The 27488-nt window shown below is 39.9% G+C and overlaps 1 protein-coding gene across 2 annotated transcripts in view; it reads right to left on the bottom strand.

Annotated features, from left to right (window-relative positions):
* XRN2 (5'-3' exoribonuclease 2) overlaps nucleotides 1-27488 on the bottom strand; it is a 78783-nt gene that overhangs the window by 36242 nt on the left and 15053 nt on the right. The window contains exons 2-19 of one of the 2 annotated variants that reach the window (XM_059036308.2): nucleotides 25148-25275; nucleotides 24954-25065; nucleotides 22946-23057; nucleotides 21368-21426; nucleotides 21202-21291; nucleotides 20147-20219; nucleotides 19952-20002; nucleotides 19319-19476; nucleotides 17874-17948; nucleotides 17654-17787; nucleotides 17497-17554; nucleotides 17306-17413; nucleotides 13026-13070; nucleotides 11221-11352; nucleotides 5583-5701; nucleotides 2035-2170; nucleotides 686-793; nucleotides 501-590 (exon numbers count right to left, since the gene is read on the bottom strand). In XM_059036308.2, coding sequence (XP_058892291.1) covers nucleotides 501-590; nucleotides 686-793; nucleotides 2035-2170; nucleotides 5583-5701; nucleotides 11221-11352; nucleotides 13026-13070; nucleotides 17306-17413; nucleotides 17497-17554; nucleotides 17654-17787; nucleotides 17874-17948; nucleotides 19319-19476; nucleotides 19952-20002; nucleotides 20147-20219; nucleotides 21202-21291; nucleotides 21368-21426; nucleotides 22946-23057; nucleotides 24954-25065; nucleotides 25148-25275 — 1788 coding nt within the window. The remainder of the gene's footprint in view (nucleotides 1-500; nucleotides 591-685; nucleotides 794-2034; nucleotides 2171-5582; nucleotides 5702-11220; nucleotides 11353-13025; nucleotides 13071-17305; nucleotides 17414-17496; nucleotides 17555-17653; nucleotides 17788-17873; nucleotides 17949-19318; nucleotides 19477-19951; nucleotides 20003-20146; nucleotides 20220-21201; nucleotides 21292-21367; nucleotides 21427-22945; nucleotides 23058-24953; nucleotides 25066-25147; nucleotides 25276-27488) is intronic. The other variant, XM_067013469.1, reaches the window with a different exon arrangement.

Below are 27488 nucleotides of genomic sequence, written 5' to 3'. Positions count from 1 at the left end.
TGCATCGGCAGGCGGACTCTCAACCACTGCGCCACCAGGGAAGCCCTATAGAGGAATTTTAAAGCAGACAGCTGTGGACCCAGTGTAGAGTGAAGAGCTTACTGACAACCCCACCTCCCAGCTGGGTCTCACTCCTCGCCCACAAAACCAGCTGGGAGGGGATTTCAAGCGGGCCAGCCTTAGCTCTAGCAGCTACCACATAGGCTGGAACAACCAAAAATTAATGGCTTACAGGTAGGCTGAGAATAAAAAAACTGGTCTAAGAATTTCTTCCAAACACAAATGATTTTTTTTTTTTTTACTAAGTTGGGTCCTGATGGCCAAGGAAAGCAGAAAAAAAATAAAGTGGTGAAAAATATACGGAACTCAAATACTTTTACTTTTTTTTTTCTGCACTTCGCTTTTAACTATGAGATGCAAAACGAATTGTGGCTAATGTTGGTAAAATGTACGACAAAAACCCAGTTACCAACACACACTCAAAACACTAAAAGACTCACGGGATCACTCATGAGCTTCCGCCATGATGGAGGTAGAAAGTTACCACTTGCAGCTGGAAAAACTCCCATAAGTTGTTCCAGTGGTTTAAACTGTAAAAAAGAAAAAAAAGCTTTAACATACAACACACAATTTTTATCTAAGCCAAAATTCTATAAATTTTATGGCTCTAAATAGTTAAGCTTACCGGTTTGGTACCCTTCTCAAAATCAGAAGCCATATCTGCAATACCTTCAAAGTCTGAAGCGAACGGTGCATAATGGAATGGATAATACCACTTCCATGACGCACAACCCTGGAATCATTAAAAACAGCAAACCCAAAAATCTATGTTAATGATATACACAGAAAAAAAGAAATAAAAATTAGACTATTAACCTATATATTGTTTATAAAATACGACTTCTAGTATATATTCCATGCATTAAGTTTTTCCATGAGTCCTAAGTTATTTTGATTAAATCTGAACTTTTTACTTCATATCAATGGCCCCTTGATTTAAAAAATACTGCAAAACACCTTTAATAATCAGTAGTTAATATCAAACCTTATATTCACAAACACAATTTGGTGAAGATTTTTATCCTTATAATGTGTTTGGTGGCATTTCTTTCAACTTTAGAGCTGCCATCATCAAATAAAATGAAGAGCAGCTGCAGCTGACACTTACTGAGGCTACAGGTGAGGAAGGGACATCACTGTGATTGAGAGTAAAACAGGCAAAAGCTTCATCTTACAATTCCCTCTATTTTCAGTGAAAACTTTCTCTTTATTATAAAAATATTTAAGTAAGCCCATCAAAATGGAAACAAATTATACTCATAGAAAAAAGAAGTCTTCCTGATATGTGTTTTGATTCTGTGCCTGGTGAATTAAAATCTTGGTAGGAGTAAAACATGAAATTAAAATATTTTGTAGTTGATACTCAGCACATTAAATTACTTTCTACTTACTAATTTCAGATCACACCAAATTGAACTTGCTTCACTCTCCGAGCACAAAACCAGATATTAACTGTGTTACAATCCCCATGTCTACCTAACCTCATCAATCTGACATCCCAATTATCAAAGGCTTTAAGTCAGATACAGATGACTCCAATTAGAAAGCACTTCAAGTAACGTCACTACCATATACAGAGGAAATGGTATCATTCAAATTCCTTTCAAATTCTTACTAGTATTTTCCAGGCTTTGTCCTTTGTTCAGTCATTTAGTGACTATCAGTTTCTCAGTTATTTTTTTAATTCCAATTTAAAAACCACTACACTTTAGTCATTTGAAAGACAAAGTATACTCAACCATACTCCCTGGTGTTGAAATCTTTTGACACAACAAAAAAATAGCTTTGTTTATATATTAACACCTAAGTAGCTTTAGAAACAAATATTATTCAAAGTAATGAATTTCTAAATAGGAAGCTTTAAAAAAAGTCTAGGTTTAAACTCAGAATATAGCTCAATAATACACATTATTATAGAAATTATGTTCGTAAAATGACTAACTAAAGGTTTAGAGGAAAATATTCTCTCTGTACCTGGTAATAATATCGAAGAACCCAGCAGAGTCCTTCAACGTAAGACTGCACAACTTTACGTCGGAATTTCTCATCAGCTGCGTCAACATCAAATTTGTTCTTGTAGTACCGCTGTTTCCAACCAGCTTCCCATAACCTACAAACCAGGCAAAGCCAGTGTATGCTGAATTAATATGGTAACTGTCTACCTGTTTATCACCAAATCAATTTATATTTAATGTCCAGGTGAAATGTAAATGAGTTAAACAGTAATGGTAACAAACACGGTTTCATTTAACTATTTCTAAAAAGTCCACTTTCACAGGATTTATTACCAACTTAAAGACAGTTAAACATCAAAAACTCAAACAATGATTCCAGTAAGATCATTATAAAACTACATTTAAAAAAAGAATAATCACTTATGCTAATAAAGTAGATACAGAACACTTGTTTGCTCAAATTTTCATACTGTTTTACATGCTTTTTGATTGCGGAATAATTCTAAAACTATGTTGTTGTTTTTTTTAATTAACTTTTTGGCTGAATTGGGTCTTCGGTGCTGCGCGCGAGCTTTCTCTAGTTGCGGCGAGTGGGGGCTACTCTTCGTTGCGGTACATGAGGCTTCTCATTGTGGTAGCTTCTCTTGTTGCGGAGCACAGGCTCTAGAGCTCGCAGGCTTCTGTAGTTGTGGCACGTGGGCTCAGTAGTTGTGGCTCACAGGCTCTAGAGCGCAGGCTCAGTAGTTGTGGTGCACAGGATTAGCTGCTCCGCGGCATGTGGGATCTTCCCAAACCAGGGATTGAACCCGTGTCCCCTGCATTGGCAGGTGGATTCTTAACCACTGCGCCACCAGGGAAGTCCCTAAAACTATACTTTAAAATTTGCTGAAGATATTTTTATATAGTTCAAGTTCCTCAGTTTGTTAAAATATATTTAAACTATACAGAGAAAGTCAATTAAATTACTTAAAAAAAAGATTTGCATGGGTAATTCTTTTAAAGGTAAAAAGTGATTTATAAAAGAATAATCTAGAAACCAGGCAGAAATTATGTGTATACCTAACCTACTCTCCCTATGTTTGGGCCTCTTTGAGCTAAGAGCTGAAGGTAAGGACACGCATGCACATGTACACACGTATGTATGTATGTTCTGGTAAAACTTAGAAGCAGGTCAATTAATTCACTAAGTTATCATTAATCACTGAAAATACAATGTGAAGAACCACAAAGTACTCATTTCTCATTCTCCAAGAGATTAAAACATTTTCTTGAAGGAACACAAAGAAGCCAAAAAAAATTTTTTTTAATCAGGACAGATCAAGAACATCAAGATGATTCTACAGTAAGGCCATTTTCTACCATGTGCCAGATCTTACAAATTAACTGCAGTCATGTTTCAGAATACAGGTATGCTCTGCTTTTCAAAAGTTCACTTTACACCACTTTGCTTTTAAAAAAGACCCCCATTAATACCTGTTTTCTCTAATCGAAAGAAATGCAGAGATTTCGCTTAAAAAAAAAAAAAAAGGCAGAAAGTGGAAATCTCATTTAGCACTTTTGTTTTCAGCGTGCACCCCAGGGGCAGGAGTGGCCCCGCCAGCCCCTTCCCCAGGAATCACACTCAAGCGTCTTAGCATCTGCCGCCAGAGCTGTGAGCTGTGTCTGTGAGCATCTGGGCTTTATCTCCATTTATTCTGTGCAGCAAGATGTGACCTAAGGTAACTGCTTCTTTACACCATTTCGGCTCTGAAAGGTTTCATAGGCCCCCTCCACTTTCGGATGCTGGGGGGAAACCCGCACACATTACCAATTTTAATTTCCCGCATACACAAAGGATTCACAGAACATCAATCAGGAGAACCATCCTCTATCCATAATATGGATTATCACCATTTTACAGAAAACATAAACAAAATAAATGCTAAGAATCCCAAGCATTTTTTTTTTTTTTTTTTTTTTTTTGCGGTACGCGGGCCTCTCACTGTTGCAGCCTCTCCCGTTGTGAAGCGCAGGCTCCGGGCGCGCAGGCTCAGTGGCCATGGCTCACGGGCCCAGCCGCCATGTGGGATCTTCCCGGCCCGGGGCACGAACCCGTGGTCCCCTGCATCAGCAGGTGGACTCCCAACCACTGTGCCACCAGGAAAGCCCCCAAGCATTTCTTGAGAAGCATTTCTACCTTGATTATCCCCAGCATCTGAATTAAATAATAAAGTACTAAATAAATCAAGTTTACTATTAAGCTAGTATTGATCATGATAATCTCATAGTAAAACAAAAGATACTCTAAGAGGAAATCCATTGTTATAGAAGCAGAGGATAAAAACTCAGGTCAGGTAAATGTTCGATGACCAGTTATCACAGATATTAGAATCTAACATCAAAGAACATTTCTAATTATAAATATAAACACACCATCCACATCCTATATAAGAAGCACGAGATATGGACCACCATTGTTTGCTTAACTTTGAAATATATCATTTTTGCTAAATTCTTAATGAGTTACATTTATTAAGACTGTTGGCCTTTTGCACTTGGAGCCCAGGATTTAAACCTAGATTTAATCACAGGAGAGGCTGTTAATCTTATTATATGATGATCTCCAACTGCTGGACAAATTAAAGAATCAAAGCTTCCCATTATAAATGTTAAGTATGGGACTTCCCTGGTGGCACAGTGGTTAAGAATCCACTTGCCAATGCAGGGGACTCAGGTTCGAGCCCTGGTCCGGGAAGATCCCACACGCCATGGAGCAACTAAGCCCGTGTGCCACAACTACTGATCCTGAGCTCTAGAGCCCACGAGCCACAACTACTGAAGGCCGTGTGCCACAACTACTGAAGCCCATGGGCCTACAGCCCGTGCTCTGCAAAAAGGAGAAGCCACTTCAACGAGAAGCCTGCACACCACAACGAAGAGTAGCCCTGGCTCACTGCAACTAGAGAAAGCCCGCGTGCAGCAGCGAAGACCCAATGCAGTCAAAATTATATAAGTAAATACATTTATTTATTTAAAAAAATAAAATAAATGTTAAGTATACAGCTACAGGGAAACTTCTCTGTCATGAAATATAACTATGCATATACAAGTCTGTGGTTTTAAAAAATATACATATTTATTTCTTAACCAAATAAGTTCTACATATTTCATCTTGAGAAAGAAACTTTTCAACTAAGAAGATTAAAGCAAACTATATCAAGTATCCAAGTGTAACTGAACTTTCTGGGTTAAGCAGCTTGAAAATGTAATCTCCACACAGTGACCTTCAGATCACACAGTCAGAGCTAAACACCTTATGCCTAGCCCATCTAGCGCCTGCTCTCAGAGGGAAAAGTGGCTTGGAGGACGAAAACCTGCATACTAATCTAGATACTTAGGTTTAACAGCTATAGCTTACACATCTCACTGGAATTTACTGACTATTCTAACCCTCCACATTAATTACTGGTGGATAAAAAGATCACAGGCAAGCATCTGAAGGCACTGCTGCTCTGAGCTAATAGCATTAATTAGACCGCCTCTATTTTGGCAATTTGCTAACGAAGTGCTACCAAAAAATGGCTTCACCTGACGTTATCCTCGGGCTCAGGTTCACTGTCACTGTCTTCCACTTTTCGCTTAATTCCTCCTCTCGGAGATGGGGAGCCATCAGAAGTGAAACTCGCATTAGGAGACACTGAAGGACTCTGCAGACAATTATGACATTAGAGAGAAAAGACTTAATTATTCATTTCACATAAGAAGTTACATCCAACTGCTACTACCACCATGCTTCACGGTAATACATTTTTTAAGGCTGTTAAATAGATACTGGTAAACGTATTTAGAAAACACAAAGACTGATCCTGGCCTATTGCACTTCCCCAAAAAAGAGTAATATGGTACCAAGCTTCCTATGCTTAAACTCAAAAGAACATTCTTAGGGTAAAAACTTCTTCAGAAGAAAAAAGAAAAATTTAATTTTATAAATTTTAAAAATTAATACTTAAGTATTTCTTTTCTTTGGTGATTCGCTGATCTTATTAATTCACGATCACTTTCCACCAATCAAACAGCAAAATGGTAAAGGGGGAAAAAGATAAATAAATGAATTAATAATACATAAAATAGTCAAGCTGGTGAAAATGAAGTTAAATGGTATGTGTTCAACCTAGTATAACCACTTCTGGAAAGCAATAGTTTAGTAATAAGACTCTGCCAGATAACTGTTAAATTCTTTTACCTACACTATTTTAAAATTCAATGTACAAATAAAAATCTATTGGTCATCTTAGAAAAATGCACATCTTATTAGTATTTCAAAGACTTGGATACCACTTTAAATTCAGTATTATCTCTTCCCTTTGTACTTAACTCAATGAAGATAGGCACACCCTACAGTATTTTAATTTTAATTAAAAAATTAAAGTCTTCTGCAACTTTAGTTTTGTTAAATGACCAAAAACATAAGTGGCAAAAAAGGTTTTCATAGTAAAGATTTTGTTCTATTATTCATAATATATTAGGTATTTTGAGTAAACTGAATTTTTAAAATTGAGAGCTCAGGAGGCTATTTTGTTGTACTATAATTACCATAAAGGTAGTTCATACCACAGGCTAAGAAAGTTTGTTACAACAAACCAAACTGTATTTCACATAGAGCTTATAACACTTTCCTTTTAAAAATGTGTAGTATCAATTTTACTCATGATACTCTATGGCCAATACTGTCCAAAACCCCTCACAAAACCCAGTAAAAAAATAAATCCAGGAAGGCACTGTTGCACTGGGAAAATGAGATGGGTATTTTCAGTCAGACACACCTGAGTCTGAAATACCAAACCAGACTTTCTTGGTGTACGGCCTTGGGCAATTTATTTAACCTCTCAGCCTCAACTTGAAATGGGTATGCTACTGTTCTCTATCTTCACAGATTACTGAGGGATTAAACGAAACACATGAGAAAGATCAACAGCACACCTGACTCACTAAGTCATCACTTTTATTTTTAAACCCCATGCTAATACATTTGGATTAAATTATGAGACGATGTTGGGTAAAAAGCAAACTTTCCCAAATTGACAAAGTATAAATTCCATCTTTAGATAACAAAAATAATATACCTTCAAGGAAAACACGAAAGGTGGGTGTCTGCTCTTTAATGCTAACTGCCCCACTGCTCTTTTCTCTTCTCCCTCTACCAACAAAAGGATTCCTTCCTAAACATACCAGATTCATAACAAGTCATAAAATTTTTTTTAAAAAGCTGTTTTGTAATCATATTCTGTTAATTGAGAATGGCTGCAGATACAATGAAACCATACTTCAGAATGCAAAGATTAAAAACGCGTATTTATGAAGAAACAGAAGCCGTCTGATAAAACACTGACAATGTTGACCATCAGCAGACATTCACTGGTCAAGTAACTGCAGACTAACATGCCCAAACAGCTCAAAAAATCAATAAACAAAAACACACCAAAAGAGCAAAAATCCGTAACTTTAAAGGCCATCTTTAAATGAACTGGTAATATGGCTTCATGATTACTTTAAATTCAGAACATTCTAGATGAAAATCCCTCTTGGCAAAGACTCCAAAAGAAATAAATGTGTTAAGAGGAATTAATACAGGATCAAATAAGCAATGTAAACACCAGCCTCCCCACTCTCACTCCCATGGGAGAGTTACTAATCAACAGTGGGTCTGGTTCTGTGGAGCCTGACTGTAATACTGCAATCCTTCTCAGGGCAATCACAGGTGACAAAGTTTAAACCTACTGCCTCCCTGACATTAAGAAAAAAGCATTCTATCATATCATCAATATGGTGTTTGGGAATGCCAGTCACTTTCAGTTCCACTCTGTGGGGACTGTAGTCACTATGATCTTAAATGATGGGCATCAGCTTTTTCTGTTCTAATCAAGTGTCTCACTGCAATTCCTTTCACTGACCCTCCACATCTCTGTATAAGAAAAAAAATATCAAAAAGAATAGATACATGTACATGTATACGTTTGGCCAAAACATTTGTTGATCTTTTTCCATTAAGATGGCTCTAGTAGAGCTTAGTTGTCTTTAACTTCATTTGAAACAATTTTCTTTTCTTGTTTTTGGCTACATTGGGTCTTTGTTGCTGCACGCAGCTTTCTCTAGTTGAGGTGAGCAGGGGCTACGCTTCTTTGTGGTGCATGCGCTTCTCATTGCAGTGGCTTCTCGTTGCGGAGCACAGGCTCCAGGCACGCGGGCTTCAGTAGTTGCAGCACGCGGGCCCTAGAGCATGTGGTCTTCAACAGTTGTGGCACGTGAGCTCAGTAGTTGCACCTTGTGGGCTCTAGAGCGTGGGATCAGTAGTTGTGGCGCACAGGCTTAGCTGCCCCGCAGCATGTGGGATCTTCCTGGACCAGGGATCGAACCCGTGTCCCCTGCACTGGCAAGCAGATTCTTAACCACTGGACCACCAGTGAACTCCGAAACAATTTTCTTAGATTGTACTGTGACAGTTGTCACATCAGTGTGCATTTTTTTAAAAAATCAAGATCGGTGAATTTTTGTGTAGCCATTTTAATATTGAAGATGGAAGAAAAAAGTAACATTTTTGGCATATTACGCTTTATTATTTCAAGAAAGGTAAAAACGCAACTGAAACGCAAAAAAAGATTTGTGCAGTGTATGGAGAAGGTGCCGTGACTGATCGAATGTGTCCAAAGCGGTCTGTGAAGTTTCATGCTGGAGATTTCTCACTGGATGATGCCCCACAGTCGGGTAGACCAGTTGAAGTTGTTAGCAATCAAATCGAGACATTAATTGAGAACAATCAATGTTATCCCACATGGGAGATAGCCGACATACTCAAAATATCCAAATCAAGCATTGAAAATCATTTGCACCAGCTTGGTTACGTGAATCACTTTGATGTTTGGGTTCCACATAAATTAAGTGAAGAAAACCTTCTTGACTGTATTTCCACATGTGATTCTCTACTCAAACGTGAGGAAAACGTTCCGTTTTTAAAACAAACCGTGATGGGCGATGAAAAGTGGACACTGTACAATAATGTGGAACAGAAGAGATTGTGGCACAAGTGAAATGAACCACCACCAACCACACCAAAGGCCAGTCTTCATCCAAAGAAGGTGATGTTGTGTATGTGGTGGGATTGGAAGGGAGTCCTCTATTATGAGCTCCTTCCAGAAAATCAAATGATTAATTCCAACATATACTGCTCCCAATTAGACCAAATGAAAGCAGCACTCAATGAAAAGCGTCCAGAAAACAGACAGAAAATGCATAATCTTCCATCAGGATAACGCAAGACCGCATGTTTCTTTGATGACCAGGCAAAAACTATTACAACTTGGCTGGGAAGTTCTGAGTCATCCGCTCTCTTCACCAGACATTACACCTGTGGATTTCCATTTATTTTGGTCTTTACAAAATTCTCTTAATGGAAAAAATTTCAATTCCCCAGAAGGCTATAAAAGGCACCTGAAACAGTTCTTTGCTCAAAAAGATAAAAAGTTTTGGGAAGATGGAATTATAAAGTTGCCTGAAAAATGGCAGAAAGTAGTGGAACGAAACGGTGAATATGTCGCTCAATACAGTTCTTGGTGAAAATTTAAAATGTGCTTTTATTTTTACTTAAAAACCAAAGAAACTTTTTGGCCAACTATATATAAGTGAGTCATTTTGCTATACACCTGAAACTAACAGAACATTGGTATTTTTGTTTTGTTTTCTTTTTTGTTTTTTAATTAATTTATTTTGGCTGCATTGGGTATTTGTTGCTGCATGCGGGTTTTCTCTGGTTGCATCGAGCGGGGGCCACTCTTTGTTGCGGTGCGCGGGCTTTTCATTGCGGTGGCTTCTCTGGTTGTGGAGCACGGGCTCTAGGTGCGCGGGCTTCAGTAGTTGCAGCACGTGGGCTCTGTAGTTGTGGCTCGGGGGCTCTAGAGCACAGGCTCAGCCGTTCTGGCACACGGGCTTAGCTGCTCCGTGGCATATGGGATCTTCCTGGACCAGGGCTTGAACCTGTGTCCACTGCATCGGTAGGCGGATTCTTAACCACTGTGCCACCAGGGAAGTCCCAGAACACTGTTAATCAACTATACTCCAGTATAAAATAAAAATTAAAAAAAGAAAAAGAAAACAAAAATCAAACAGAACAGAAAGAACACAACAGACAGGCAGGCTTCTTCTCTTGGGAGATGCAAAACCTCATTTCTCAAATTCCAAATCTAAGGTCCTAAAACTTCTTATTGTGAATTTATGGGAATATAAATTCAATCAGTCTCTTGATATGGCAAAAATTCCACATATAGGACTGCCCTATAATAAGGGATTTTATCATCAACAGGATAACAGAAAAATAAAACTTAAATATCCAAACTTATGCAATTTCCTTGCATCTATCATAGTAAAAGTTTACATAGTATCTTTTCTCCCTTTACAAAACTCTCTCTCTCTCATGCCTATTAGCCTGAAATAAGCAATAGCTTTATCTGCTGTACGTGTGTGTTAGTTCATGGTCTATTCCCTCACCCCTGCTTGCTGTCTTGCCATGTGCTCTGAGCTCTTGGTCTTTTGTCAATACAACAGGAAGCTAATGGACAGAGTAAAGCCTTGCTGGCTGAAATGATGTGCTCACACAGTTTGTATTACAAAGTTCAAATAAGGAGGGATACCATGAGGCAAATCCATTCTGAATTTGGTAGTGAGAGCTACCTTAAAACACAAAGTCGGATCTATTCTATGACTGAGTTGGAGAGTGAAGCTTAGGCAGTAAGGAGTTACCTGTATTTAACAGACTGAGGAATACCATTCTACAAAATGCCCATAACTGATCCCTGGAAGGAAAGGGGAATTAGGCAGCAAAACCCTCCCTCATCTCTCAGGCCGGAGATGTGAGACATTTGGATGTCCCCTCATGCTTCTAGCACCATCACCACTGCACCTCTGGGGGAAGAGGGAAGCACTGTGGCCCATATGCATTACAGACACTGCAGCCACTTAGCCATCTGTATTTACATGCATTTTCTTTCCTTTCACATCATTTAGATATTTCCATATCGATAAAGAATTTAATAGAAAAATATCCCTCAAGGCAAAAGAAATTGAGAAAAACTATAAAACAAAACAACCCCAGGCTAAATGATCAAATTCACACACAACTACAGGGGCATCTGATAAGTCACCACCCTTCAAAGCTACATAAAAATGAGTCACTTACAGAGTTATTCTGCATCCTCATTTCATAGGCTGCTTGTCTCGGATTATGGGCTACTTGAGATCCTGCTGAGTTTCTTGAACCAAGGGCATGAGGGGTTAATATTCCACCAGGAGAGAAAGATGGTTGATCTCTCTAACATACATGGAAATAAATGAATGTAGAAATTAAAATTAACTCACAACACAGTTAAGATAACAGGAAGAAAAGAGGGCAACAGAAAGAGTCCCCACTGTAAGCACTTAAAAGACGAAATGGATTTCTGTTAACATTACAGGGTCGTCTACACTTTGATATAACGGTAACTTACCCTGTAAACAACCATTTGTAATAGTAACTCTGCTCTAAAAGTACATATAATTCACTGTTCTGGTATATACACGTGGAGTTTGAGAATGCCTGTCACTTGCAGTTCCGCCCTGTGGAACTATTCAAGTCTCATGAGGCTGTTCTACTACGTTTACTTACAATTTCTGAATACATTCAAGACATAATTTTAGGCAAATAAAAGTAATAAATAACTATAACATTTACCTTAATGGTAAAAAGTCAAAGGAGTTGGATTTCTACTCAGGAAATACAGCTTTTATTTACCCTTCACCTTGCTAGAATTTAACTCTTTATTGCCAATTAATTACAGCTATGACTATAGCTATACTAGGTGACAGTTGTGGCTGACTGATAAAACAGATGTTTTAAAAACAGACATTGACTGAAAGGAAATAATAATATATGGTACAGACTATTATATATAAAATAAATAAGCTACAAGGATATATTGTACAACACAGGGAATATGGCCAATATTTTACTACAACTGTAAATAGAATATAACCTTTAAAAACTGTGAATCACTATTATATATACTATACGGTACATAATATACTCTAATTACCTGATTATATAATATTATACATCAAATATACCTCAATTTTTTAAAATTAATTTTAGAAAAGGAAAATAAATAAAGTAGAAACCAAATATGCTCCTCCCAATCTAAGTGGTTTGCAACTACCTGCAACAATAAATTACTCTTCTCCTTTCTAGGTTCCTGAAATTGCTCAAATCCAATAAAATATGATAATAAGAGGCAGTCCCTCAACTCCATGAATTTAAAATCCAGGAAGGAAGACAAGATTCACCAGAGATAAAGGAAAGGACTGCTCAACCTCGACCACAAGCAGAGGCAGCAAGGGAGGCCGTGGAGAAGGCAAGGTGTGCGGGGCTTGGAGTAGGAACCTTCTGGAGGAGCCAAAGGGGAGCAAGGCTCTGGGTCAGGAGCGACATGGTGTATTTAGAGGACAGCAGGGGAAGAGCTGGCGGCTGGAATTCAACCAGACCATGGTGTGTTCTGCAAGGCAGACTGAGAGAGAATTGGATTCTGAGGGGACTAAGGAGTCACTGGTGATTTCCGAGCACAGAAACAACAAAGCTATGGGTATCCTGTTCTAGGAAGATTAACCTGACAAAGATATAGACAGAGTATAGTGACTTGTAAGAGGAAACAAAGGGTTGACTGCTTTTATTACAAAAACAGTATCTGATTATTGTAAAAAAAAAAAAAAAACCTCTTAAACAGCTAAATGCAACCTGCCCCCTCCTGCCCATCAAGTGTTTCCCTTCAGACTCCAGAGAGCTTAGAAAGGACTTCTTTAAAATCAATACCAGGCAGGAAGGCAGCTGGGTGGGCGCCACATCCCTAACCAACTCCCAGCCGGTAAGGAATAAACAGCTATTGTAATGAACATCTTCCTCCCAAATCGTAAACTGATACCACTGCCAGTCTTATGATATTAGCTAAAACTCACCTTCATTCTCTTTCTTTTTTCTTTCTGTCGTCTTCTAAAACTGTCCTAAAAGTATAAAATCCACATATTCTGTCAAATAATTACACAAAAATGTAAGAGTTAAACATTACCAGGAATGATTCGGGAAACAATTAAAGTTTTAAAGGAAGACCCCAGAAACCTAGGTACATAATTAAACCAGGCAATGGACTATATGTTCAAAGTGCTGCTTATCAGAACTGCAGATGGATAGAGAGCATTCTAAATTGAGTTTAGATACAATTTAAAATGTTCCTCAATTTTTTTTTTCAGGTAGTTTTTAACATCATTTCAGGAAAGAATGCAAGAGTCATGAGAAGGACCCTTGGTTTTTCCCTGGAGTGAACAGGCTGCCAATAATGGAGAAGATACACATAAGTAAGAAAACAATTCTTAAAGTTGTAGCTGAAGATAGTTAATAATGAAGATGACAATTTTAAAAAATCAACACGAGAATTTAATAACAGGCCTCTATTACCTAAAAAGGGCTGGACAGTTTCTAACCCTGTCACATGTGTGGCACAAGTGGGTAAAGAGAGCAGTGGGGCTCTATGCAAACACTACCCACCAAGATTGCAACAAGTCGACCTAATGAAAGAAGGAAGAAAATTCCAATGTCTACACTGCTTATTCTGGGCCAGTTTAATTCACAGGAAAGTGTCCAGTCTGCCTTGATTCTTCCCTCCACTCATTTTCAAAATGTAGCCATGGTTTCAACTAGACAGGATTTAGGGTTGACCTTGCTCCCCACCAAGTGAGCCATTCAAAGGCCCCCTTTTCCCAAGAAAGCACTCCTCCCAGGCCTGCATTTCTGTTGAATGTCCAGGCACTGAAACGACAGCTAAGGTGACCACGGCAGGTACTATACTGACTGTCACCCTACTCGCAGCACTTCCACCCCTCCAAGGAGTACTGCCCCCCGCAACAGGACACCTAAGGAGATGTGAGCTTTGTGCTTTCTGCAGGAGGGGCTGAATGCTGGATACACGGGGACCTACTCCTGAAAACCTCCTAACACATGAACACCACCCACTTCTCTGATGAAGCTTTGCCCCTGTCGTTAAGGAAATGTCTCCTATCTGACCGCGACTCCTCCTTCTGGAATGGTACCCTCTGCACTGGGCTGCCAGGACACCACACTCACCTGGTTCTTTCACTCCTGCTGCTGCCTTCACTCAACAGCCTCTCAGCCCCCACACTGTCCCTGTAACGCTGGCGCCCCTCCCGGCCCGATACTTGGACCTCCCCACTTCCCTGCGCTCACAGAAGGATTCCCCTCGTCTCATGACTCTCCATCCAGAGCCTCTCCCAACTCAACACCCCCACCCTCACGTCTCAAGCTTGACGTGTCCAAAACAGAACCCCACCCCCAGCCCTGCACCTCCCAGTCTTTTCATCACAGCTGCTCAGACCAGACCGTCTTTCATCTGCTCAGAAAAAATGCCTTAGAGTCATTTTTGACACCTTTTCTTCTCTCACACCTAGGATTTCATCTCCCATTGGTTCCTGCTTCAACATACGTTCAGAATCCAGCCACCTGTTCTCACCTTCACTGCCACCGTGCTAGCTCCCCTGAATTATTGCAAAGGAGCCTCTAAACTGGGCTCACTGCTTCTGCCTTTACCTCCATACAGCAGCTAGAGTGATGGTTTACAGTATGCGTCAGATCTTTGTCACTTTTATGCTTAAATGATGCAGACTGAAAGCTGAAGTCCTGGTAATGACTTAGAGAGGGCTCTACCAGACCCATCATCTTTCTGACCTCTTTCCTACTCGCTTCCCTTTGCTTCCCCTGCTCCCACCACAGTGGCCCCTGGCTCCTCGCGGTTCTAAACATCCTGTGTATGCTCCTGCCCTAGAGCCTTCGCATGGGCTATTCCGTCTGAAATGCTCTTTCCGCACACATCTGCATGGCTCACTCCCTCACATCCTTCAGGTCTTTCCTCAAAGCCATCCGTCAACGAGGCCTTCTCCAGCCACCTTTTCTAGGGTTGCAACCTCCCCAGACACTTCCTCCCCTGCTTTAGTTTCCTTCATGGCACTTAGCACTCTCTAACACCCTGCACACTACACTTTGTTTTTGTGTTGATTGTCTATTTCCCCCGGAAGAATGTTAGCTCCATGAGGTCAGAAATTTCGTCTGTTTTGTTTCATTTTTTGTTGTATCAGTAACACTAAGAATACTACCTGGCACACGGTAAACAAGAAATATTTGCTGAATAAATGAACATTTGCAAGATGAAAGGCAAACATCAAAACTCATTAAATAAAAACTATACATTTCTGACCTAACTGTTCAATTTTAATAACAAATATTGATGTATTCCTATTCTACTATCTATTTTGCTATTTTTAAGGGAGGTGGCTACGTAAGCAGAACAAGTCCACCTGGACGGACCTTACTGATCTTTAATCTTTTTGTGTGCTATGAATTCCTTTGGAAATCTGTCAAAAGCCGTGGACACACTTCCCTAGATACTTTTATATTGAATTTCCCAGATACTTCCCCACCAAGTGAGCCAGATACTTTTATATTGAATTTCTGAGGGTTCATTAATTTCCCCAATGCCCAACCATGCTAACAGACATCCTACGATGTCAAGGACACCACAAAAGATCCAAAGCTGTAAAATGCCCTCTCTGACAGGCCAGCTAGAAACCACATGACATACTTAAATCTGAAGCACTTCGGAATCTATCAAATCCTATACATCCCATTCTAAGGCCAAATACCATCAGAGTCTGCTAAAGCCGCACAAAAGGACTTGTCTAACATGAGATTTTTATACCAAGTAGTACACAGTATATATAGTTTATTTCTTAAACAAAATGGCAGCAGTTCAAGTGGAGCCACTGTAATTGTGGAAGACTTAGTTAAAAATGGCTGTTCTGGTAGACATTTGATATCCCAGTTAGTTACCTGAATTTTACATGTGAAGATTATCAAATACGAAAGGCTTTGAAAGAATGCCTACAGTCCACTCACTGTTACACAAAATGGTACACAAAGTTCTAAAGAAGAGGCCACTAGCTACAGTACTCAAAATTGAAGAAAACATAAAATCTTGTCGGAGACAATGACATGTTTTAATCTGTTAGGAAATCGTGAAGCAAGGTAGTGATATTATGTTGCTATTTGCTCACAAGAGCCATATGACTTTCAGAAAATCAGCTTCTAAGGGATTTCCTCCACTTTCTCTCTGCTCATTTTACCTATTGCTGGCCTCCCTGGCAACCCCCCGCAGTCATCCTCCAGCCCACTCTGCCTCCAGGTTGCTGCCCCTCCAGCCCTCAGCTCCCGAGGGCATCTCAAGCCCTGGCTGAAGACTAGGGGCCTGTCCAGCCTTCTCTGACACCTCAGGCAGTACCAACGGCTTCTCCTCTCTCTAGGGACCTCCTCCCCTGGCCCCGCCTTCTCCTTAAACATCCACACTCCTCAAGGTTCCTGATGGAGGCACTTTCACTCTATATGAGCTTCCAGGGACATCAAGTTCACACTCATGATGGGAGGTATCTCCCACATGCCAATGGTTTTCAAATCTCCTTTCAAAAGACTTATGACCTGCGCTCCAATTGGTTCATGGACTTTTCTCCTCTCAGGTGTCCTGTGGCCCCTCAAACTCAGTACCTCCAAGACGAAACTCACTTCTACCTTATCCCCACCCCATCCTGCTCTACCTCTGGGGTTTGCTACCTTGGTGAATGGCACCAGCAAACTCCCAACTACCCCAGCCAGAAACCTGGACTTCTCACCTAAGCACTCACCCTATCACAGGTAACTAATTCCCGAGTGCTTTGTGACTTTATTTCCTTTTTTTACGTCTACATTTATTACACAGAGCTGCAACCACCTGCCTTGAATGATATAATCCCACCCAGACCCCCTATACTCTGCCACCAGAGTACAGAGTTCCTAGGTCCAGAGCATAAATAGTGCCTATAAAACACACTAGTTCAATTCCAGCATTCTTCTAGCTTTGGAACCCTCATTTCATGTCCTATTGATTAGACAGGTGTTTGGATTTATACCTTAATTAAGATTAAGAGAGAAGAAATTACAATGCAACTCACACAGGTTCCACACAGCAAGCATCACAGCCTTTATAAAATCATCAAAGCACTGACCACTCGTGATTACATTGGTGTTTGATACACTACAATGATTTAACAGCGCACTCAAAGAGGTTAAAAGGACAATCACAGGATCATCACAGCCTATTAGAGACAGGAGCAATTTAGCTACTGCAATAGAAACACTTTACCTCATCATCCTTTCTCTTTTTAAAAATGCTATCCTCAACTTCACCAACTGCTAACATGATCATCTGTACTCTCTGCAGATTGACATAACCACTTTCTGTAAGGTAACCCTGTAAGTGATAAAATACATGTAAAATGATCTTCTTATAAAAGCAAATACTTCTGTTTTGAAATTATTCAAGAGTGAACTTACCCCAGTTTTGTGTACCACATTTTTGTATATGTTAACCAAACGGTCAATTGCACCTTCCCTGCCACCAGGAAACAAACATTATGTATTAGGACCAGCGTGCACTGTAAAGGCAAGAAGGCTAAAACAACAGTTTGAAGGCCGACACAAACACACATACCTAATCTCTAAGGACGGCAGGTGAGGAAGGAAGTCATTTCCCACAAAGAAGCACATGAAGACCCAGTCATCAATGCTCCTCTCAACATCAAATGTGAATGGCAGGCTGGCCATGGTGAGCTCCCTTTCCAAATACTGCAACCAAGAAGGAACGTTGCCATTAAAGCCATGAAAAGGCACCCTGGTTTAGTGGACCGATGCCAGGGGTCACTGCTACATACCTCACGAAGAACACTGAGACGAAGGAAGATAAACTCTCCTTCTGCACAAGGAAGACTGTCTGCCAGTTCATCGTGCTGCAAGAAAGGGGATGAAGACTCAACACATCTACTCTGAACCCTGGAGTTTTCTCCACCCACACAAACATTATGGCTTTTTCTAAAACAAGACCTACTTTAATATTACACGTATTAAATAAAAAAGAACTCACCAAACCATTTTAAAAATAAAAATTACCCATAACCTCAATCAGACCTAGAACAGGGATTGGCCAACGTCTTTTGCGAAGGGCCAGACACTAAATATTTTAGCCTGGGGAGTGGGACGTATATGGTCTCTGTTGCATATTCTTTCATGTTTTGTTTTGTTTTTACAACTCTTGAAAAACTGAAAAAACCCTCTTAGCTCATACGCCAAATCTGGAGACCTGCAGTTTGCCAAACCCTGACCTTCACCCAACCAATATTAACATTTTAATGTATATGCCTCATCCTTCTCTGTGAATACGTATACTTCTTACACGCTTTTTTCACTCAACATGTCTTTTAAAGAGGTACCATATTCTTAAAACAGAAACCCCTTTAAAGGAGAATGGATATAATCAAGGGAACCCTTAATATGTAGAAACTAGGAGTAACTTAAAAAGTACCAAGGGTACTTCCCTGGTGGTCCAGTGGTAAAGAATCTGCCTCCCAATGTAGGGAATGCGGGTTCAATCCCTCGGCAGGAAACTAAGATCCCACATGCCGCAGGGCAACTGAGCTCGCGCGCCTCAACTAGAGAGCCTGCATGCTGCAAACCACAGAGCCCACACGCCACAACTACAGAGAAGCCCAAGTGCTGCAACCAAGAGCCCGCGCCACAACAGAAAAATCCCGTGTGCCGCAACTAAGACCCGACACAGCCAAAAAATTAATTAATTAATTAATTAATTAATTTAACTTAATTTTATAAAACTAAATAAATAAAATAAAACACATATGCCGTTAAAAAAATACCAAGAAGTTTAACATACCTGATTTATAGTTCCTTTTAAGAAGAATAACCATTTGAGACAAATAACTTCTACAAACAAATCAAGTGCAATGGGCATTATTACCTATATGACCTCAGCCTCATGTAGATATAAGCTGTGTTAGGAAAGTGGGGAGTAGAAAGGATGAGTTCATGCATGGTTGTGAACTTGTGTTAACTTTAAAGAGCTTTGAAAGATACATCTCTATGAGGGGTAATGGAGCAAGTAGGTAAAAATCTAATCAACCAGTCTTCTCTTTATCCATTTAAAAAATGAGGCAACCTAAATATACTTAATGCTATCGAATTGTATATTTAAACGTGGTTAAAAAGGTGTATTTTCTGTTGTATTGATATATATCGATATTTTATCACAATAAAAAATAAAATTAAGAAATTTTAAATGAGGCTACTACCATCTCGAAGTTCTTACCTTTCCCTTCTTTTCTCTCGGCAAACCTTCACAGTCTTTGACCTCATGTCCAAACTGATTACAAAGACCACAGGGTTTGGGTTTGTTTGGTTTGAATTCTTCTCTGATAATGGTAAAGTTGGGCTCATGTGTAGCAAGGCCGAGCATAATGAGATCAGCTATCAATCAACAACAACAAAACAGGAAACAGTGAGCCCTCTACAAGACCCTTACCCCATAACCAAAGGCAAGACATTATCATAACACAAGACACCAACACAAAGAAAAGCCCAAATGAGCACACAGAGGCAGCAAAGCCAAAAAGCCTAAAAATTCCTAGAGGCCAACAAGATCTACAGAAACGTGGGCCTAGAATCTAACTAACAGTCAGGAGTCAACACTTGGAAACATTCCATTTTAAAGATATGTGCAGCCATATTAAAAAGCTGAAAAAATGTAACAACAACAAAAATTCAAGATAGGTGAATGTTAATCACAGATTGAACAACAACTCTATACTAGTTCCCCCTCACATAAAATAAGCAAGGCATTTTAGAATTTCCAGGCAACCACAAATAATCCATTACTATACACCAACCCATAGACTTGCTATGGTTTAATCCAAGAGACTCAGATCCCAAAGAAGAAACTTACCGTCTGCTCCACATAAGCAATGATGAGTGTTTGGGTCGTGGTTAGGCTGGGCTAGAGAGAAGGGACATATATATCATATTTAAATAAATATATTTTATACTATAGGAATATCTCATTTTACCAAATATTGTCTATACAATGGCTTGTCTTTTTTAAAATGGAACATATAATCAAATATTTATAAGTGAATTTTACCTCTTTGTCTTCTAATGTAATCCATGATTTTATGTTCCCCTTCACCAGGAGCACTAGCATCAGATAAAATAACCTATAAAAAACAGTTTTTAACATTTGTAGCTCACCCACAGTTTTCTAGCACAAAAATCAACAGAATTGAATGTCTTAAAATAAACTGGGATAATTCTATTAAGATAGTGTTACTAATTGGAAATTTTTCTTAATTAGGTGTGCATGTGTTAGACATCAAAATTATTTCATTGGTTAACTTACTACTTGGAATAGAAAAAAATGAAATGTTTGTGTCAAACTTAGCCATTAGAAAAACAGATTCAGTTCACAAGTTTCTACTCTTCTCACTGCTACTCAAGTATACAGCACCGAACGATATAAGCCCTGAGAGTAACCAGTAAGAGATATACATTAAATATAATATACCATATCTAATAGGGAAACAAGCTTAGTATAAATTTTTATTATATAAAAGTTATGCTTAAATTCTCAGGAGAACACAGCCATTCTTTAGAGGCAGTCCCATGACTTTAATCTTGCTGTATTTTGATTTCTAATAACAGAAATGACTTTCATATATATGTATTTTACTTTATTTTATTTTTTGCGGTACACGGGCCTCTCACTGTTGCTGCCTCTCCCGTTGCGGAGCACAGGCTCCGGACGCGCAGGCCCACCGGCCACGGCTCATGGGCCCAGCTGCTCCGCGGCATGTGGGATCCTCCCGGACCGGGTCATGAACCCGTGTCCCCTGCATTGGCAGGCGGACTCTCAACCACTGCGCCACCAGGGAAGCCCTATATATGTATTTTAAACCACGAGTTCCATCTTATGGCTTCGCAGTGATGGTAAGAGTATAAAATTGACACTGAGAGAAAATCAGCTGTCTCTAACTGGACCGTGCAAGGCACCCCATCTCTAATAACCCTGGATGCTTCTCTTTCCTCTAACACCCAACCAGTATTTTATGGGGGGAAAAGGACAAATAATATCAGTCGTATCAAAGGACAGCCTCAAACTGTCACCCTAATCTTTTTGAAGTACGAAAATATGAAACTTACTGTCAAATTTTTCCACCCTGGGTCATTATTTAAACGATCAGCTATGTAATAGCGAAGGCATTTAGCAAGATTGTCCATGAACTCAGTTCCCTAAAATGACAGAAGGAAATAAATTAACCTATCATTTAAGAGTTAGCAATAACTAGCAAAGTATGAGACTACTTACTGGTGTAATGCAGTTGCTGTCAAATCTTTCCTTTATTTCTTCTGGAGGAAGAAAGCCACCTAGAGAAAAAGGGGCAATGCTTTGTTCTCCCCATAAACAGTGAGCTAACTATTCGATATTAGGCCAGAACAACAAAAACAATAAGTTGAAATACAAAAGAAGGAGAAGTGAGGAACAATGATCCCCCTTTCCGAAGAAAATAAGATTCCTCCCCTCAAATTTAAAGTAAGTTTTAACATGACTGTCAAACAATACATGGTACACAAAAGATACTATATTGTTACATAAAAATGTAACATTATGACATTCTTCCTAATGCCCCTGGCAGAACGAACACACACACACACACACACACACACACACACACACACACACACACACACAGAGGTTAGGGGCTCTGATCCTACTAACAGTTCTTAAAATGAAGGGGCCTTAGAAAAACAAAGTTAAAATGCTGAATTTATCACAGCTTTATATCACCTAGAGGGATTTAGAAATCCTATTTTTTCCTCTTTATCACTGATTAGCTTTTTCTCAAGACACAAATATATTTTATAACATCTTCAAGAAAGAAGACATCTCTAAAAGCAAAGACAACCTGTTATAAATATAAACAGGTTTTAGAGTATTAATTACAATCTGCAGCTAAAATACTCACATACTTGCACACTTCCAGCAAATTAAAATAACATTAAAGGCAGTGTAATTATAAGCCTCAGCCAACTACACTATGTCTCTTTTTCCACTTGCCAAATGCAACATCCTAAACCAAAAATCGTGGCTTTCCTGGTCTATCATTTTGCCTCATGTAACAAAACACCAAACAAGCCACCCTGCCAGCACCGCCCTACACCGCGCCACACCCACAGACGTCTTGGAAGAAGCGGTCCCAGGGTGTCAGGGCCCTAGTCGTCCTCCTCTCTGACACTCAGCCAACTCCCACCTCTGGACCCATCAGGGTTTTGAGGAACTGCCAACATGACCATTTTCCACCCCACAACCCCCTCCCTGAACTAAGGGAGCCCTGGGCACCTCACTACCTCCGTGCCTGCCGCCTCAACCCAAAGTGAGAGTGTGTATGACTTGGGGAAAGCCTGGAAACATGGTCCCATCGTCCCAGGCCTCCTTATCCAGACCTGAGTTCTAGGGAGAAGCAGCAAGCATGCCACCAAGACTGACTTGAGGAAAATGCTTACAGAACTGTAGCTTCCTAACAGCCCCCATGGAAAAAGGAAGTAAGAAGCACTCTTCATGTGTTTCTAGTTTACAGATATGTAAAAGTGAGCTGAAGGGCTGCACTCGCCCTGACAGAAGTTGACAATTTGCTCTCCCTACCAGAATTCCCTCCTTTTATTCCCAAGTTTCCCGTTTACTATAGAGTTTGGAAATGAACAAGCTTATTAATGGAATAAACGATTCTATTACTACTTTTCCTCAACAGTGAATGTCAATTTCCCTTGGCTATCCTGGGGTCCTGATTAAATTAAAACCATACTTATTTGTAAGGAAGTCTCCACCCCTACCCCCCGTCTGCATACATCTGATAACAAGTCCAACCTCAAGGTGCATGTTCTTTACCTTTTGCCAGTATTTCTTCCTTGACTCGCTGCTTCTCTACTGCTGCTTCCATTCCTTCTTTGGATGCTCGGAACCTCCTTGAACGCTGCTGGTTCATTTTAGCGCGTGGCGCCTGAAAACAGGTATTTCATAGTGACATAATACTGTTCCAAACATTCGTAACTAAATCTGTACATTATTTTGAATCAGTTAGTCTTACAAAAATAGTATGCTAAAATGGAAAAGTTAAGTAATATGTCCAAACAATCCTTTCATGACAGACAGTAGATCCTGGGAGCTTAAGTTTGGACCAAGAACCTCGAACGCTGAACTTAGGTGAGTGAGTGACATGTCAAAAGGACAAACATCCTATGAGGCCACAGCACTTAATACTGCAGGGTCCATGCCCCAAGGCCAGTTCCACTGGGTTACGACGCTTTCAGGCACCTCAGATGGAAAGCTCACTTTACTCAGACTCAGCACACAGCAAGTGAGTGGTTTCTACAGAACCAGGATCAGGAAGACCTTCCCTTTGTCCACGACTAAAAGGAAGGATGGTCTCCAAATGGGTTTCACAAGACCTTAAAAAAGCCTTTTTGTATTTCCCACAATAAGGTTCATAATTTTCACTCTGTGTCTATAATAAGGCACAGCAGGTAGAAAAGGTTTTAATCAAAAGTACTCTTAAATCACTCAAGCCAAATGTAACTTCAATCACTTGGTAAGCCTGAATGCAGTGAACTGAACTGCAAGGTTTTGCAGTTACTGAACTGGGTTTGGGGCTGGAAGGAACTCTCAAGTATCCTGCCTACATGAAATAAGTTATTTCATATTCTCTTTAAACAGTTCCCTTTCCTGTAAAATGAGACCACCTAATCTAACTCTTTCAGGTTCTATGATCTACATGTATATTTCAACAAAACATGAGTTATAGACAAGAGCACGTACATACACATACGAATGTGCACATAACTTTGACCTGATTCAGCAGAAGCACACAACGGAGTACAGTGAAAGAGCTTCTTCAGGAAACTTAGCTAATGTGAACTGCAATCTGCTCCAAATAGGTCATATTCCTGTTCCCTTTATTCCTCACTACACTTTAACTGCAACTTAAGTTTTCAGGTAGCTAAGATTTTTCTTTGAGTAAATAGTATCTCACAGAAAAGTTAAGCTTCTTGGACCTAAGTTTTCCAGATTTTCAAAATTATTTCATTAGCCACCAAAATTATTATATCTAAAAGAAAGGGAATCAATGTGCATATGGCTAAATAAATTTAGGGTTATGATTTACCCTAATTTTCCTTGAACCCTGATATATAGTTTGCTGGTCATTTATAACTGAAACCACTTGGTATAATTATAAGCTAGTCCCCTCCGAAGTTATTTTGATAACTACTCACTGCCTACAGGATAAAAGCCAAACTGAGTGTGACAGGAAAGGCCTTCTCAAGCCCCTCTCTTTACTTCTCTTTCCACTCTAAACACCTGCAGTTGCCCCAGCATGTCAGTGTGGCCAAAGACACAGAAAGTGTGTGACCTGGCACATTTGAGACATCTGGAAGGTCCTCCTTCCCCACATCTGTCACATCCACCTCCCTCCTCTGCCCCTGCCCTCCCAATCTCCAATTATTCTTAACTCTTCAAAAAATGGGACAAAAGCCCCCTCCTCTCTATTTCCTCACTCCCCTGTAGCATTGACTCCCCCTCCCTCAAGGCCCCCGCAAGTGCCGTCTAACGCCTGAGGAAGGCCCTGGGTAACTAACCTTGCACATCTACCTCTGCCTCTGTCCCTTGAGTGGCGAGCCCTTCAAAGCAAGGGCAGTCACTGACATCCCTAGCCCCTCACAGGATGCGGCACAAAACAGGCACATACACAAAATACATTTGAATGAGTAACTGAAACATGAGGCTTTCTTTCTCAAATTCACTACAGTCAACATTTTTCACAATTTAGCTTACTTTCATTCTAGACACTGGGAACACAGCAAAAACAAAAATGGGGGATTCGAAGTCATTTAGCACTTACCACTCCGTCTATTGCCATGTAGAGAAGTCGTCTTGGTCTTACAATATTGAAAAGCCTGTCAATGTACTCAAAGATTGCAACCATCATTTCATCCTCATTTTTCGGTGCTGGTCTACAATGACAAGCAAACAATGTAATATCATATAGTACTCCTCTGTAATTTGTGACATCAGTAATAAAAATGGGTTACGTACTTGTCTTCAGGATGAGTACAGGGATGGATGATTCCATTCATATCCAAATACAGATTATCAAACTCCACATCATTTGGATTAGGTTTACTGGCATCGACAGGAATCTTTACACCACTGCATTCTTTTGGCTATAAGGAAGTGATAATTAATAGTAGTTTGACCGTTCAAGTCTGAAATTGACACATCGCAGGCTCAGTATGAACCTGCTTCATTTCTGAATTGGAAATAAAATACTTTTAGTAATCTTTAAATTATAAGATAAGCTATTTTAGTACTTAAAGATTCCATCGCAACAAGTTACTCTTGACTATGTGGGGGATAGTTACCAAATTCCCAAATCACTCAGTTGTCAAAGACAGAGACCATGGGAGTCATCTTAGAATTCTCTCCCTTACCGCCCATTACCAGTAACTCCTGTCAATTTAACCTGAAAAATGCCTCTCCACGCCATCTCCTCTCATTCCCACTACCAACATCAGGCATCACCTCTCACCAAAAGATTGGAACAGCCTTCATATGGGCTGCCCCACCTCCAGACTCTCCTGTCTCCAGCCCACACTCTATGCTGTCAGTTTTCTTTCTTAAATACAAATGTGGCTGTGTCTTCATCTTCCCTAATATTTCCAATGATACAGCAGGTACAGACCAATGAGACCAGCCCTTACCCACCCTGTCCTGCCAAACACTGCTCAGGCCGCCAGATCTCCCCAGTTCCTGGAAGATGCCCTTCCATCTCTCAACACCTCTGCTCCTCCTTCTTCCTCCCAACCAACACCCACTTCCTGAAACCTTATTAACTTTCCAAGGTCTAGACTCAGATCAAATGCCACTCACTTTATAACACTTTGTACACATCCCTCAAGAAATTAACTGCTCCGCCTGCATTTCCTCCCAATTTTGCTTATTCACTTGTAGCACTTTTGTGGTCTTATAATTAGTTTGTCATTCTAACCCCCAGCTACACTGTGAGTTCTTCCAAAGGCAAGGACCGTGCCATACTCACTCCTGGAGGCACTCAGTTGTATTTCTGTGGTAAGCATTATCTTTCTCTTTTTCTGCCAGAGCTTCAGCAAATGATAACAATGAGACTGGTTTTTACTCTTACTAATAGCAAAGTCACTTAAAAAGTAACATAAAAATTATCATTTGTAATAACAAAAAATTGTGAACAACTTAAAAGCCCATCAGGTACATGCTACGTCATGGATGAACCTCAAAAACATTCTGCTAAGTAAAAGCCAGTCACAAAAGACCACAAAAGATCCCATTTACAAGATCCAGAACAGACAAATCTTTAGACAGAAAGAGATTACCTTCAATCTGCGGTTGGGGGAAGGGTGAGGGAGATAGGAAGTGACTAAAAACGGTTACAACATTTCTTTGGGGAATGATGAAAATGTCCTAAATTATATAACAGTGGTTGCTGTACCACTGCATATATACTAAAAACCACTGAACTGCATAGTTTTAACAGGTGAATTTTATGGTATATAAATTATATCTCAATAAAGCTATTTAAAAAAGAAAAACAAAAGGTCAACTTAACTAGGAAAAAAAAGAGCCTGTAGAAAGGACTGATGAACTGTGGTGCGTCCATACACTGGAACGCCAGACAAAAGTAAGATTCAAAGAAATAGGGCTGGAAGGTCATAAATATCTTAAGCCAAAAAAGCAAGGTGAAGAAGAATAAACATAGTATACCACTTACAGGAAATTATAAAATACACAAAACAGTATTAGGCATTGTTCAGGGATGAATACGGATGCAGTGAAAGCACAGGAAAGAGCAGGGGAATGATGAACACCAATTTCAGGACAAGTGGTGATCTTCGAGAGAGGGACGGAATGAGACTGGGCTTCAGTTTGTATTTATAATGGGAAGAAACAGATATCAAAACAGGGAAGAAGCTATCAGTGATCTGTGCAGACACCCTGTAAATCAGGAAAGAGGGGCTTGATCAGAAGCAGTGAATGGGATAAGTGGGAAGGAAAGCAGGTCAATTTAGGAGGTCTATCAAAGAAGATAATCTGATGAGTCCAAAACAAAAACAAGCTCTATGAAGGCAGGAGGCTCTGTGCCTCTCCACCTCACCTCTACATTCAAAGTCCACATTTTCCTTTCTCCTGAGCCAAGCAGACACCACACTCAGGAGAATCCAAACCCACTTTCTTTATGCTCCGCAAGAAGCCAGACGGTAAGTATTTTAGACTTGTTGACCGAATGATCTCCGTTGCAATGACTCATATCTGCCTTTATAAAGTAAAAGCAGCCCTAAACAAGATGGACATGAATGAGTATGGCTGCATTCCAATAAAACTTTACAAAAACAGGAAACCACTG

Source organism: Kogia breviceps, chromosome 14 (assembly GCF_026419965.1).
Source record: "Kogia breviceps isolate mKogBre1 chromosome 14, mKogBre1 haplotype 1, whole genome shotgun sequence".
Classification (NCBI taxonomy): domain Eukaryota; kingdom Metazoa; phylum Chordata; class Mammalia; order Artiodactyla; family Physeteridae; genus Kogia; species Kogia breviceps.
Note: the sequence above shows the minus strand (reverse complement) of the source record. Positions and strands in the feature narration are given on the sequence as shown.